This window comes from Xenopus tropicalis, chromosome 3 (genome assembly GCF_000004195.4).
Source record: "Xenopus tropicalis strain Nigerian chromosome 3, UCB_Xtro_10.0, whole genome shotgun sequence".
Taxonomy (NCBI): Eukaryota; Metazoa; Chordata; class Amphibia; order Anura; family Pipidae; genus Xenopus; species Xenopus tropicalis.
The window spans coordinates 153,631,658-153,645,209 of record NC_030679.2 but is presented as its reverse complement, the minus strand read 5'-3'; the positions used below and the strand labels follow the sequence as shown (position 1 = coordinate 153,645,209).

The window sequence follows — 13,552 nt, the reverse complement described above, 5'->3', positions numbered from 1 at the left end:
GAGGACATGAATGCAGAAATTGCAGTTAGACAGTCAGAGACACGAGCTAGGAGCGAGGGCAGGTCTGGGGAGGAGAGGTAGATCGTCTGCATATAAATGATAGCGAAATCCAAAGAAGCTGATTCGCTGACCCAGACCAGTGGTGTAGATTGAAAATAGAAGGGGTCCAAGAACAGAGCCTTTAGGTACCCCAACTGAGGGTGAGGGGAGGGGGTGGAGGCCAAAAGGGAGACATTGAGGGATCGGTTGGAAAGATAGGAGGAGAGCCAAGATAGAGCCTTGAGGTACCCCAACTGAGAGAGGCTGAGGGGAGGGGGTGGAGGCCAAAAGGGAGACACTGAGGGATCGGTTGGAAAGATAGGAGGAGAGCCAAGATAGAGCCTTGAGGTACCCCAACTGAGAGAGGCTGAGGGGAGGGGGTGGGGCCAAACGGGAGACACTGAGGGATCGGTTGGAGAGATAGGAGGAGAGCCAAGATAGAGTCTTATCTTGAATCCCCAGCGAGGAGAGAATATGGAGCAAGAGAGAATGATCGACAGAGTCAAAAGCTGCAGAGGGTCAGGCAGGATTAGAGAGAGTCGTGGCCCGTGCTTTGGCAGCGAGTAAGTCATTGGCTACTTTAGTGAGGGCAGTTTCTGTAGAGTGGTGGGGGCGGCACCAGACTGAAATGAGTCAAGTAGGCAGTTGGATGTTAGATGGGGGGTGAGGGGGGGGGATACTCAGTACCACTGTACAATACAGTAAGACGGGGGGTGAGGGGGGGGGATACTCAGTACCACTATACAATACAGTAAGACAGGGGGTGAGGGGGGGGATACTCAGTACTACTATACTATACAGTAAGACGGGGGGTGAGGGGGGGGATACTCAGTACCACTATACAATACAGTAAGACAGGGGGTGAGGGGGGGGATACTCAGTACTACTATACAATACAGTAAGACAGGGGGTGAGGGGGAGGATACTCAGTACCACTATACTATACAGTAAGATGGGGGGTGAGGGAGGGGATACTCAATACCACTATACAATACAGTAAGACGGGGGGGTGGGTGAGGGGGGATACTCAGTACCACTATACAATACAGTAAGACAGGGGGGGTGATGCTCAGTACCACTATACAATACAGTAAGACGGGGTGGGTGGGTGGGGGGGGATACTCAGTACCACTATACAATACAGTAAGACGGGGGGTTGAGGGGGGGGATACTCAGTACCACTATACAATACGGTAAAACGGGGGGGTGAGATTAGCCAAGGGATTGGGCTGGGATTAGTGGAACCGTCTGTCACTCGCCCTCGCTGACCCACTAAATCCGGAAAGTAACATAAAAATCAGTGTCACGTGGGCCCCAGGGTGACCCTGCAGGGGGGCTGAATTGGGGTGCAGAGGGGGACACTGGGGAGGTATTAATGTGCTTCATTAGAGGGAGAGTTTGGGGGGTGCTTTCTGCTTTATTAATAAGTGACCATAACTGCAGCCAATAAAAGTACCCCCATATTGTGGGCTTTGGGGCACAAATAACACTTCATCCAATCACAGCGCTGGACCTGCACGGAACCGACCAGTATCAGACAGCCTTTGTCCTGCGAGCATATTGGGGGGCAGATAGTGAAAAGAGAGGTGCTGACAGCCTATTGGGGGGCAGATAGTGAAAAGAGAGGTGCTGACAGCCTATTGGGGGGCAGGGAAGGAAAAGAGAGGTGCTGACAGCCTATTGTGGGGGCAGGGAAGGAAAAGAGAGGTGCTGACAGCCTATTGGGGGGCAGGGAAGGAAAAGAGAGGTGCTGACAGCCTATTGTGGGGGCAGGGAAGGAAAAGAGGTGCAGACAGCCAATTGGGGGCAGGGAAGGAAAAGAGGTGCAGACAGCCTATTGGGGGCAGTTAGCTGAAAAGGGAGGTGCTGACAGCCTATTGGGGGCAGGGAAGGAAAAGAGAGGTGCAGACAGCCTATTGGGGGCAGGGAAGGAAAAGAGAGGTGCAGACAGCCTATTGGGGGGCAGTTAGCTGAAAAGGGAGGTGCAGACAGCCTATTGGGGGCAGGGAAGGAAAAGAGAGGTGCAGACAGCCTATTGGGGGGCAGTTAGCTGAAAAGGGAGGTGCTGACAGCCTATTGGGGGCAGGGAAGGAAAAGAAAGGTGCAGACAGCCTATTGGGGGGCAGGGAAGGAAAAGAGAGGTGCAGACAGCCTATTGGGGGGCAGGCAAAGAAATGAGCGTCCAATAAAAAGTTGGGTGAAGAGAGAGAAAACAACGGAGAAGGGTAGAAGCAGAGAAGAGACAGGGGTAAGAATGTGGGAAAAGGGGGCAGATCATGGAGGGAGGGGTGCAAGTATTTCCCATTTGGCTCTACCCTACCTACAGACTGGGGGGCTTGGATGGTCTGGAGCAGTGACCCCCAACCAGTAACTGAGGGGTCCCAAAGCAGGGGCTTATCTTGGAATTCCTGGTTGGGGGGGGGGGGGGCAAGTGTTGGCTGCATAAAGCCCAGTGTGATTGCCAAACAGCCCCCCCTGTAGGCTGCCACTACCAATAGCCAGAGCTCTTATTTGCACCCCAGGCACATCTCTCCTGCTTGTGTTGCTCCCCAACATTTTCCCATTTGAATGTGGCTCCTGGGTATAGAAGGTTGGGGCCCCTGGTCTAGAACCGACACCCCAGGTTCAACTGAAACCAGATTAAGGTTCTGATAGATCGGCTCATTGTGTGCCAGTGGGTTCCTTGAGCCACTGTGCCTGGCACCGACATTAGGGTGGAGCAACCCATCGGTGTCTGGTGGGCAACACCCTAGGGATCACAATAAGGCATGTGGGGGTTGGGGGGGGGGGGGGGCTCTTGACCGGTGCATATGCAGGTACCCTTGGGATCACAACAAGGCATGTTGGGGGGTTAAGGAGGGGGGGGGGGCTCTCAGCTGTTGCATATGCAGGTACCCCTGGGCTCACAGCAGGGCATGATGGGGGTTAAGGGGGGGGGGGGGGCTCTCAGCCAGTGCATATGCCCCATTCTCTGTTCCCAGGAATCCCCAAGCCCAGTGGTGCTCAGGCCCGGGGGGGGGGGGGGGGGAAATTAGCCCCTGGACAGCACACTAATTAGCTTCTAGGCTTTGGCTGAATGTACCCTTTAACCCCTTTCATGCTGCAGACAGCAGACTAAGGCGCTGCCAGCAGTACCCCCCTGCCGGTACAATAGAGTCTGCATTACCGGAGCCCCGATTGCCTGGGCCAGAAAGAGTTAAACAGGACAGTGAAACTGAAAGCACTGATTTTGCAACATTGCCAACAAGCACACCCAGGGAGCAGGCCAAACTGGCTGAGCCAATGAGTAGCCACTGTGCCAAACCCTCTGTATAAATAACTCCTCCCTATTAGTCAGAGACACAGGGGCTTCTATAGAAATCAGCAGTCAGAACCAGCAGTGCAGTCAGGGCAGACAGGGATTTACACAGCAATTAGTTACACGTTATTTTCAATTGCGGGTTAATCAACGAGCTTTCATTAGGCTAAAATGCTATCTTGCAGTTTATATCCCCTTTATATGTACTCGAATGGCACCTCACTATGCAAAAAGGGGATCACAGAAGGGTGACACTTATTGCTGCCCCTCCTCTTATTACTGCCCCCCAATCTCTGCCCACAAACCAAACATGGGGGCCACACAACAATAGATTACTGGATTTTTTTTTATTAAAAAAAGAAGATACAAAATTCATTGGCAGTGAGTGTTAGTAAAAAGGAAGGTTATGGGGAGACAGGGGCACATTTGGGGGGGGAGACAGGGGCAGATCTGGGGGAGCCCCAGCAACCGAATAATGATGCCCATAACCCATTGATGCCCATAACCCATTTGGCGCTGAAGGGAGGAAATGTGGCGCTAATCTCCATGAAATGTCGATATAACTGCCCTTCAGAGCCTAAATCTTACCCCCCGGGCCTCTTATTGCCCCTGCCTGGGAAACTCCCTGAGCTCTCTAGCACCCCCAGAGGCATAGGTGCCACTACACCGGAGCAGCAATGAACCCATACAGTGCCCACCATGCTGGCATGCCAGGAGAGTCTGTATGGGGGGGTAGGAGTGGCAGTTATATCCCTCCCACACTGGGCACATACCATTCACACCCTCACCCACAGGGTTACATAATAAGGTGGCAGTCAGCAGAACCCTGGATGGGCGGGGCCTATCCCACTCCAATACATTCCCCACTCAAGGGGGAATTCAACTCAATCTGCAGGAAGCTCCACCCTCTGATGCGTACACTGGGCCGTCCCGAGCCCTACAGATGCATTATGGGATTCAGCCCCAGTAAGGGCCAACACCATCACTTTGGCCAATGGAAAGGGAACTATTTTGCCTGTCCTTAAGCCCCTCCCCCACTGCATTAGCTCCTCCTTACAGGAGTCAATGACTAACAGGTTGGCAGGAGTAGAGGCCCTCCCTTTACCCAAGTGGGGTGCCACCTCACTGATTGGGTGACCCACACAGCCTGACCCAGTGCCCCATAATGCACTGGAACCACAGACTGGGCGGGCCAGGGGGACCTTGGTACTTTGTTCGTGGGCCACAACAATATGACATTCATTTTCCTTAAATGCATTATCAGGGTGGGGGGGTGTACCCCCATCTCTTACAATGATACAGAGTAAACAGTGTAATTGAGCCCCCAAACACATAATGACTGGATAATATTGGGTGCCATATAGAACTAGCGGGCCCCCCAAGGGCAATGCGGACCCTCTAAACTAGCTAAAAGGAGGGACAGAGCTTAAAAAAAAAACAAAACAAAAAAAACAAAAGTCGGAGAACCGGCCACCGATGCCCCCCAAGTGCTGGCTCCCGTCGGGGTCTCACTCGGAGTCCTGCAGCTCATCTTTCACCAGCAGCTTCTTCCCTTTCTTGGGTTTGATCTCGTCCCGGCACTTGCGGCACTTTATGGACCTGTGGGAAGGGGGGGGGGGGGGGGAGAAAGCGCCATCAGTATAGGGGTACACTAAGTACAGAGAAGGGGCAAATAGAGGGCGGAACATCAAGGAGAACCCAGAACAGAGGGAGAGACTGGGAAATGGGGTCCCATAATGTGTCCACTGTACCCCACCATCAGGCACAGCACCCCAATAACCACTGTAGCACCAGGGGCAGGTACTTACAGTTTCTGCTGGTCGAGGCTCTCTTGTAATTCAAGTGCGTCATTCAGTTTCTTTATCATCTCATAGCGGCTCCGCCCCTTAATCTGAAGGCGGAAAGTCACAGCAGTACTGAGTATTACCCATTGTTAGCAGCAGTGCTGCCCTGCTTTATGGCTGAGATTCTAGCTATCTGTATAACAGAGCATTCTGTCACAGTGGCACAGATCCTATCTGATCCCCCCATTGTAAGCAGCAGTCCTGCCCTGCTTTATGGCTGAGATTCTAGCTATCTGTATAACAGATCATTCTGTCACAGTGGCACAGATCCAATCTGATCCCCCCATTGTAAGCAGCAGTCCTGCCCTGCTTTATGGCTGAGATTCTAGCTATCTGTATAACAGAGCATTCTGTCACAGTGGCACAGATCCTATCTGATCCCCCATTGTAAGCAGCAGTCCTGCCCTGCTTTATGGCTGAGATTCTAGCTATCTGTATAACAGAGCATTCTGTCACAGTGGCACAGATCCTATCTGACCCCCCCCCATTGTAAGCAGCAGTCCTGCCCTGCTTTATGGCTGAGATTCTAGCTATCTGTATAACAGAGCATTCTGTCACAGTGGCACAGATCATATCTGATCCCCCCATTGTAAGCAGCAGTCCTGCCCTGCTTTATGGCTGATATTCTAGCTATCTGTATAACAGAGCATTCTGTCACAGTGGCACAGATCTGCCCTAGTTCCGATACCATTGGTGGGGCAGGTAAGTCTGCACACATTATTATGCACAGTAACAAGCAGAAGCGCAAGGGTAAGTAGGAAGATATAGTACCAACGGTGGTCACTTACCAGCAAGGTGAAGGTCTCTTCATCATCCTCCTCAACAAGGCGCTTCTTGGGAAGTGGAGGGTCACTGGATGGTGGGTGAGAAAGCTCTGGGAAAGCAAGAGAACAGGTAACACATTTACTCAAGTCATCCCTTCCCAATACAGCCCCAACCCACTCTGTAGTCACAACAATAGTATCTGTCCCTTACCGCCCCCGCAAGTATTTAGGATCAGCAATGGAGCCCCAGCCCTATGTGAGAGTAAATACATTAATCTGAAACTAGTGTAGCGCTGGGGCATGGAGGAGTAAGACACAATGGCTAGCGCTGTGCTGCCTGTGCTCTCAGCCATAAGACTCCGTGCCTTTCGATGCCCATGGCTCCCGTTGGTGCCCCCCCAGGTACCAACCTCTCTTCCCGTTGGGTTTCAGGCCCCGTTTCTTTGTGCAATTATCTTCTTCTGTGCGACGATCCCTCCCGGGGCAGGCGCACACACGAACCTCAAAGCAGCGGCGGCCAAGCAGCAGCCCCCTAAAGGAGATAAGAGTGTATCATGTTACTTGGAGAATGTACCATCCCAGCCGGGGGGGGGGGGCGGCATATTCACTTACTCTGGGGACTCCAGGGTGATAATAGTGAGAATGGGCCGGCGGTTCATCCCACCCATACACGAGCTGTTACACATATAGTTGTACAGAACGGTGGTACATTCGGTTCCGACCTACAGGAGAAACACGAGCCAATCAGAAACCCCGACCCAAACCATAAGCAGCACAGGAGCAGCAATGGCAGAGCACCAAGCCCCCCAATCCCATTACCTGAGGGCCCTCATAGGGCACACAGACACTATGGCGCCCGGTACCAACATCCTCCATATAATAAGCCTTTGAATTTCCCTCCACGCGCATCAGGTGACTGGGAGGGGCAGGGTCTGCACAAAACACAATAAAGCGTTAATAGTACTAAAACTCCAATATATTATATATACCCCCAGAAATCCCATATAGTACAAAAGCCAGATTATATAGCCCCCCAGGATATACCCCCTGCACAGCAGTCTGTGCCCCCACCCCCCGAGATATGTAGTCAGATTATATATATATATACCCCCAGCAATGCCATATAGTACAAAAGCCAGATTATATAGCCCTAGGATATACCCCCTGCACAGCAGTCTGTGCCCCCACCCCCCGAGATATGTAGTCAGATTATATATACCCCCAGAAATCCCATATAGTACAAAAGCCAGATTATATACCCCCCCAGGATTTACCCCCTGCACAGCAATCTGGGTGCCCCCCGAGATATGTAGTCAGATTATATATATCCCCAGCAATCCCATACAGTACAAAAGCCAGATTATGTACCCCCCCAGGATTTACCCCCTGCACAGCAATCTGGGTGCCCCCCCCGAGATATGTAGTCAGATTATATATACCCCCAGAAATCCCATATAGTACAAAAGCCAGATTATATAGCCCTAGGATATACCCCCTGCACAGCAGTCTGTGTCTCCCCCCCGAGTTATGTAGTCAGATTATATATATCCCCAGCAATCCCATACAGTACAAAAGCCAGATTATGTACCCCCCCAGGATTTACCCCCTGCACAGCAATCTGGGTGTCCCCCCGAGATATGTAGTCAGATTATATATACCCCCAGCAATCCCATACAGTACAAAAGCCATATTATATACCCCCCCAAGATATACCCCTGCCCCCATAAGAATAAAAGAAACGATTACCATCCCCTGGCTCCACGCTGCGCTCATGGTGGGGGCACCTCTTGACCACCTCGGCCACGTGCTCGGATTTCTTGTACACGGCCGTAGCCCGGAGAATGGAGCCGAGCGGCGGGGGTCTCTCCACACGGACCAGCAAAGGGCAGGTCTTGGCCAATTGGCAGAAGAGCTTGTTGAGGTCGGTGGAGTACTGCAGAGACCAACGGCAGGGGGTTAGTGGGGCAGCCATGTGAGCTCTGAGGGGGGTCATTCAATCCCCAGCAAGCCATTGCCCCTTTAACCCACCCTTACCCTACTCTCCAACAAAGGCTTCTGAGCAGCCCCTCAGCACTCCCCGCACAGCTGTGTCCTTAACCCCTCCCTGGCTGCTGAGGGAAGCGGTTAAGTGGGCTTGCCCAGACTTGTCCCCTAGAACATGTCCGACACATGTATAGAGTGGGCCGCCTTGCTCTCTGAAGCAAGTACACACAGGGGATCATGGGAACTGTAGTCTATCACTAAAACCCCCATTACATTTCTGATACCCCCCCTCCCCAAACACACACAGGTGAGGGGGCACGGCCTCAAAGGACTTAAGGCGGAGCAGCGTCCAAGGGGGCAGATCTGGAGCATTCTTCCCAGGAAGAGGGGTAAATAACTGCAATCTGGGAGCATTTAGGGACTTACTGTGCAGGTAACAGACTTTGCGGTTCCATTCTGTTGGAACTCCAATTTGAGCCCGTAGCTCCCTGCGTAATCCTCAGTTGAGGGGACAGCAGACGAAGTCACGGTGGGCACGGTATTACCCATAAGCCCTTCCTGCAGAACCGTCATGTCTGGCGCCAGGGGGTACTCTGAAAACTCCTAGAGGGAAAACAATAGGAGGGCTATAAAGCTTGGAGGTAACAATAAGCACTGCTGGGTATTAATAAGGGCGACGTCCCCACCCCCCTCCCCAAACCCACCCCGGAAGCCCCATATTTAGGCAACAGGCGCATGAAGAAAAAAAAAAAGATCAAATTCACTCCTACTCACCGCAAAGTTTTCCATCTGACCTGTCCCGGTCTGTAGGGGGTCCGGCAACCTGGGAAAAAGCACAGCAGGAACAATGTGACAGGGTGCATAGGTGCCTACCCCCCCCCATCCCACACACACTGCAACTACAACACCCAACAGGGAGACACAGGGAAAGGAGTGGGGCTCATTAACCTTAATGAACATAGTGCTTTAACCCTCCCCCTGGGTGACACAGAGCTATGAGTCTGCCCCTCCCCCTGCAGGGTGACACAGTGACAGACAGAGCTGCGAGTCTGCCCCACCCCCTGCAGGGTGACAGTTGAGGTTGCTGCCCTCCCACCGGGGGGCCATTACATGAAGGAGCTGGGATACAGGACAGTATAGTTATTAGGGGGGGTGACACTTACAGGCTCCACAAATCCTCGAAGGTCTCCTGGCTGAGGGGCGGCTCCATGCCGGTCTCAGAAGAAGGTTCCATGGCAGAACCAGATCACTGAAAGGTACAAAGGAAAGGTTCAGTTATCAGCAGTGACTCCCTGGCTCCCCCTATAGGTTTCATGCTCTGGGGCCTGTACAACAGGTTGGGGGCAAGTGCAGGGGTATTTAGGCTACTGCTTGTGCCCTATTGCGTGCGAGTAACTTGCCCCTATCCTGCAGCATGGAGTCTCCCCACTTCCCTGAGACATTAGCACCCATATTCCGGCCCCAGAGATCCGCACTGGGACCTACATTATTGTTCCACCCCCAACACAGAATATTCCGCAAACAGAATCCTGAAAGTGACTAAAAGCTGGGGGGGGGGGGGTCTAACTGACACCACAATTCCTACCCAATGCCGGGACCTGAGGGGTAACCTGTGGGTGCCTGACAGTGACTGGGGGCCCAAGTGAGGCCAACCCCCAGTCCCACTGCCACCCACAATTCCTACCCAATGCCGGGACCTGTGGGGGAACCTGTGGGTGCCTGACAGTGACTGGGGGCCCAAGTGAGGCCAACTCCCAGTCCCACTGACACCCACAATTCCTACCCAATGCCGGGACCTGAGGGGGAACCTGTGGGTGCCTGACAGTGACTGGGGGCCCAAGTGAGGCCAACTCCCAGTCCCACTGCCACCCACAATTCCTACCCAATGCCGGGACCTGAGGGGTAACCTGTGGGTGCCTGACAGTGACTGGGGGCCCAAGTGAGGCCAACTCCCAGTCCCACTGCCACCCACAATTCCTACCCAATGCCGGGACCTGTGGGGGAACCTGTGGGTGCCTGACAGTGACTGGGGGCCCAAGTGAGGCCAACTCCCAGTCCCACTGACACCCACAATTCCTACCCAATGCCGGGACCTGTGGGGGAACCTGTGGGTGCCCGACAGTGACTGGGGGCCCAAGTGAGGCCAACTCCCAGTCCCACTGACACCCACAATTCCTACCCAATGCCGGGACCTGAGGGGTAACCTGTGGGTGCCTGACAGTGACTGGGACTGGGAGTTGGCCTCACTTGGGCCCCCAGTCACTGTCAGGCACCCACAGGTTCCCCCACAGGTCCCGGCATTGGGTAGGAATTGTGGGTGTCAGTGGGACTGGGAGTTGGCCTCACTTGGGCCCCCAGTCACTGTCAGGCACCCACAGGTTCCCCCACAGGTCCCGGCATTGGGTAGGAATTGTGGGTGTCAGTGGGACTGGGAGTTGGCCTCACTTGGGCCCCCACTGACACCCACAATTCCTACCCAATGCCGGGACCTGTGGGGGAACCTGTGGGTGCCTGACAGTGACTGGGGGCCCAAGTGAGGCCAACTCCCAGTCCCACTGACACCCACAATTCCTACCCAATGCCGGGACCTGTGGGGGAACCTGTGGGTGCCTGACAGTGACTGGGGGCCCAAGTGAGGCCAACTCCCAGTCCCACTGACACCCACAATTCATACCCAATGCCGGGACCTGTGGGTGCCTGACAGTGACTGGGGGCCCAAGTGAGGCCAAGAAGCCAACTCCCAGTCCCACTGCCACCCACAATTCCTACCCAATGCCGGGACCTGAGGGGTAACCTGTGGGTGCCTGACAGTGACTGGGGGCCCAAGTGAGGCCAACCCCCAGTCCCACTGCCACCCACAATTCCTACCCAATGCCGGGACCTGTGGGGGAACCTGTGGGTGCCTGGGGGCCCAAGTGAGGCCAACCCCCAGTCCCACTGCCACCCACAATTCCTACCAAATGCCGGGACCTGAGGGGTAACCTGTGGGTGCCTGACAGTGACTGGGGGCCCAAGTGAAGCCAACTCCCAGTCCCACTGCCACCCACAATTCCTACCCAATGCCGGGACCTGAGGGGTAACCTGTGGGTGCCTGACAGTGACTGGGGGCCCAAGTGAAGCCAAGAAGCCAACTCCCAGTCCCACTGCCACCCACAATTCCTACCCAATGCCGGGACCTGTGGGGGAACCTGTGGGTGCCTGACAGTGACTGGGGGCCCAAGTGAGGCCAAGAAGCCAACTCCCAGTCCCACTGCCACCCACAATTCCTACCCAATGCCGGGACCTGTGGGTGCCTGACAGTGACTGGGGGCCCAAGTGAAGCCAAGAAGCCAACTCCCAGTCCCACTGCCACCCACAATTCCTACCCAATGCCGGGACCTGAGGGGTAACCTGTGGGTGCCTGACAGTGACTGGGGGCCCAAGTGAGGCCAAGAAGCCAACTCCCAGTCCCACTGCCACCCACAATTCCTACCCAATGCCGGGACCTGAGGGGTAACCTGTGGGTGCCTGACAGTGACTGGGGGCCCAAGTGAGGCCAAGAAGCCAACTCCCAGTCCCACTGCCACCCACAATTCCTACCCAATGCCGGGACCTGAGGGGTAACCTGTGGGTGCCTGACAGTGACTGGGGGCCCAAGTGAGGCCAACTCCCAGTCCCACTGCCACCCACAATTCCTACCCAATGCCGGGACCTGAGGGGTAACCTGTGGGTGCCTGACAGTGACTGGGGGCCCAAGTGAGGCCAACCCCCAGTCCCACTGCCACCCACAATTCCTACCCAATGCCGGGACCTGAGGGGTAACCTGTGGGTGCCTGACAGTGACTGGGGGCCCAAGTGAAGCCAACCCCCAGTCCCACTGACACCCACAATTCCTACCAAATGCCGGGACCTGAGGGGTAACCTGTGGGTGCCTGACAGTGACTGGGGGCCCAAGTGAAGCCAACTCCCAGTCCCACTGACACCCACAATTCCTACCCAATGCCGGGACCTGTGGGGGAACCTGTGGGTGCCTGACAGTGACTGGGGGCCCAAGTGAGGCCAAGAAGCCAACTCCCAGTCCCACTGCCACCCACAATTCCTACCCAATGCCGGGACCTGAGGGGTAACCTGTGGGTGCCTGACAGTGACTGGGGGCCCAAGTGAGGCCAAGAAGCCAACTCCCAGTCCCACTGCCACCCACAATTCCTACCCAATGCCGGGACCTGAGGGGGAACCTGTGGGTGCCTGACAGCGACTGGGGGCCCAAGTGAAGCCAACTCCCAGTCCCACTGCCACCCACAATTCCTACCCAATGCCGGGACCTGAGGGGTAACCTGTGGGTGCCTGACAGTGACTGGGGGCCCAAGTGAAGCCAACTCCCAGTCCCACTGCCACCCACAATTCCTACCCAATGCCGGGACCTGAGGGGGAACCTGTGGGTGCCTGACAGTGACTGGGGGCCCAAGTGAGGCCAAGAAGCCAACTCCCAGTCCCACTGACACCCACAATTCCTACCCAATGCCGGGACCTGTGGGTGCCTGACAGTGACTGGGGGCCCAAGTGAGGCCAAGAAGCCAACTCCCAGTCCCACTGCCACCCACAATTCCTACCCAATGCCGGGACCTGAGGGGTAACCTGTGGGTGCCTGACAGCGACTGGGGGCCCAAGTGAAGCCAACTCCCAGTCCCACTGACACCCACAATTCCTACCCAATGCCGGGACCTGAGGGGTAACCTGTGGGTGCCTGACAGTGACTGGGGGCCCAAGTGAAGCCAACTCCCAGTCCCACTGCCACCCACAATTCCTACCCAATGCCGGGACCTGTGGGGGAACCTGTGGGTGCCTGACAGTGACTGGGGGCCCAAGTGAGGCCAACCCCCAGTCCCACTGCCACCCACAATTCCTACCCAATGCCGGGACCTGAGGGGTAACCTGTGGGTGCCTGACAGTGACTGGGGGCCCAAGTGAGGCCAAGAAGCCAACTCCCAGTCCCACTGCCACCCAGAATTCCTACCCAATGCCGGGACCTGAGGGGGAACCTGTGGGTGCCTGACAGTGACTGGGGGCCCAAGTGAGGCCAAGAAGCCAACTCCCAGTCCCACTGCCACCCACAATTCCTACCCAATGCCGGGACCTGTGGGTGCCTGACAGTGACTGGGGGCCCAAGTGAAGCCAAGAAGCCAACTCCCAGTCCCACTGCCACCCACAATTCCTACCCAATGCCGGGACCTGAGGGGGAACCTGTGGGTGCCTGACAGTGACTGGGGGCCCAAGTGAAGCCAACTCCCAGTCCCACTGCCACCCACAATTCCTACCCAATGCCGGGACCTGTGGGTGCCTGACAGTGACTGGGGGCCCAAGTGAAGCCAACTCCCAGTCCCACTGCCACCCACAATTCCTACCCAATGCCGGGACCTGAGGGGGAACCTGTGGGTGCCTGACAGTGACTGGGGGCCCAAGTGAAGCCAACTCCCAGTCCCACTGCCACCCACAATTCCTACCCAATGCCGGGACCTGAGGGGTAACCTGTGGGTGCCTGACAGTGACTGGGGGCCCAAGTGAGGCCAAGAAGCCAACTCCCAGTCCCACTGCCACCCACAATTCCTACCCAATGCCGGGACCTGAGGGGTAACCTGTGGGTGCCT

The 13,552-nt window shown here is 55.5% G+C and overlaps 2 protein-coding genes across 2 annotated transcripts in view; both read right to left on the bottom strand.

The window, feature by feature from the left end:
• Window positions 1–3,667: 3,667 nt before the first annotated feature.
• tp53 (tumor protein p53) overlaps window positions 3,668–13,552 on the bottom strand; it is a 10,595-nt gene continuing 710 nt past the window's right edge. Inside the window, 10 exon segments of the mRNA NM_001001903.1 lie at window positions 3,668–4,936; window positions 5,146–5,228; window positions 5,970–6,055; window positions 6,356–6,477; window positions 6,558–6,667; window positions 6,765–6,877; window positions 7,692–7,878; window positions 8,355–8,531; window positions 8,703–8,751; window positions 9,092–9,177. Coding sequence (NP_001001903.1) covers window positions 4,846–4,936; window positions 5,146–5,228; window positions 5,970–6,055; window positions 6,356–6,477; window positions 6,558–6,667; window positions 6,765–6,877; window positions 7,692–7,878; window positions 8,355–8,531; window positions 8,703–8,751; window positions 9,092–9,162 — 1,089 coding nt within the window. The 5' untranslated portion in view covers window positions 9,163–9,177 and the 3' untranslated portion in view covers window positions 3,668–4,845.
• LOC116409659 overlaps window positions 9,188–13,552 on the bottom strand; it is a 5,331-nt gene continuing 966 nt past the window's right edge. Inside the window, exons 2-6 of the mRNA XM_031898397.1 lie at window positions 13,236–13,511; window positions 12,436–12,839; window positions 11,830–12,241; window positions 10,616–11,520; window positions 9,188–10,132 (exon numbers count right to left, since the gene is read on the bottom strand). Of these exons, the coding sequence (XP_031754257.1) occupies window positions 12,007–12,241; window positions 12,436–12,839; window positions 13,236–13,511 (915 nt within the window). The 3' untranslated portion in view covers window positions 9,188–10,132; window positions 10,616–11,520; window positions 11,830–12,006. The remainder of the gene's footprint in view (window positions 10,133–10,615; window positions 11,521–11,829; window positions 12,242–12,435; window positions 12,840–13,235; window positions 13,512–13,552) is intronic.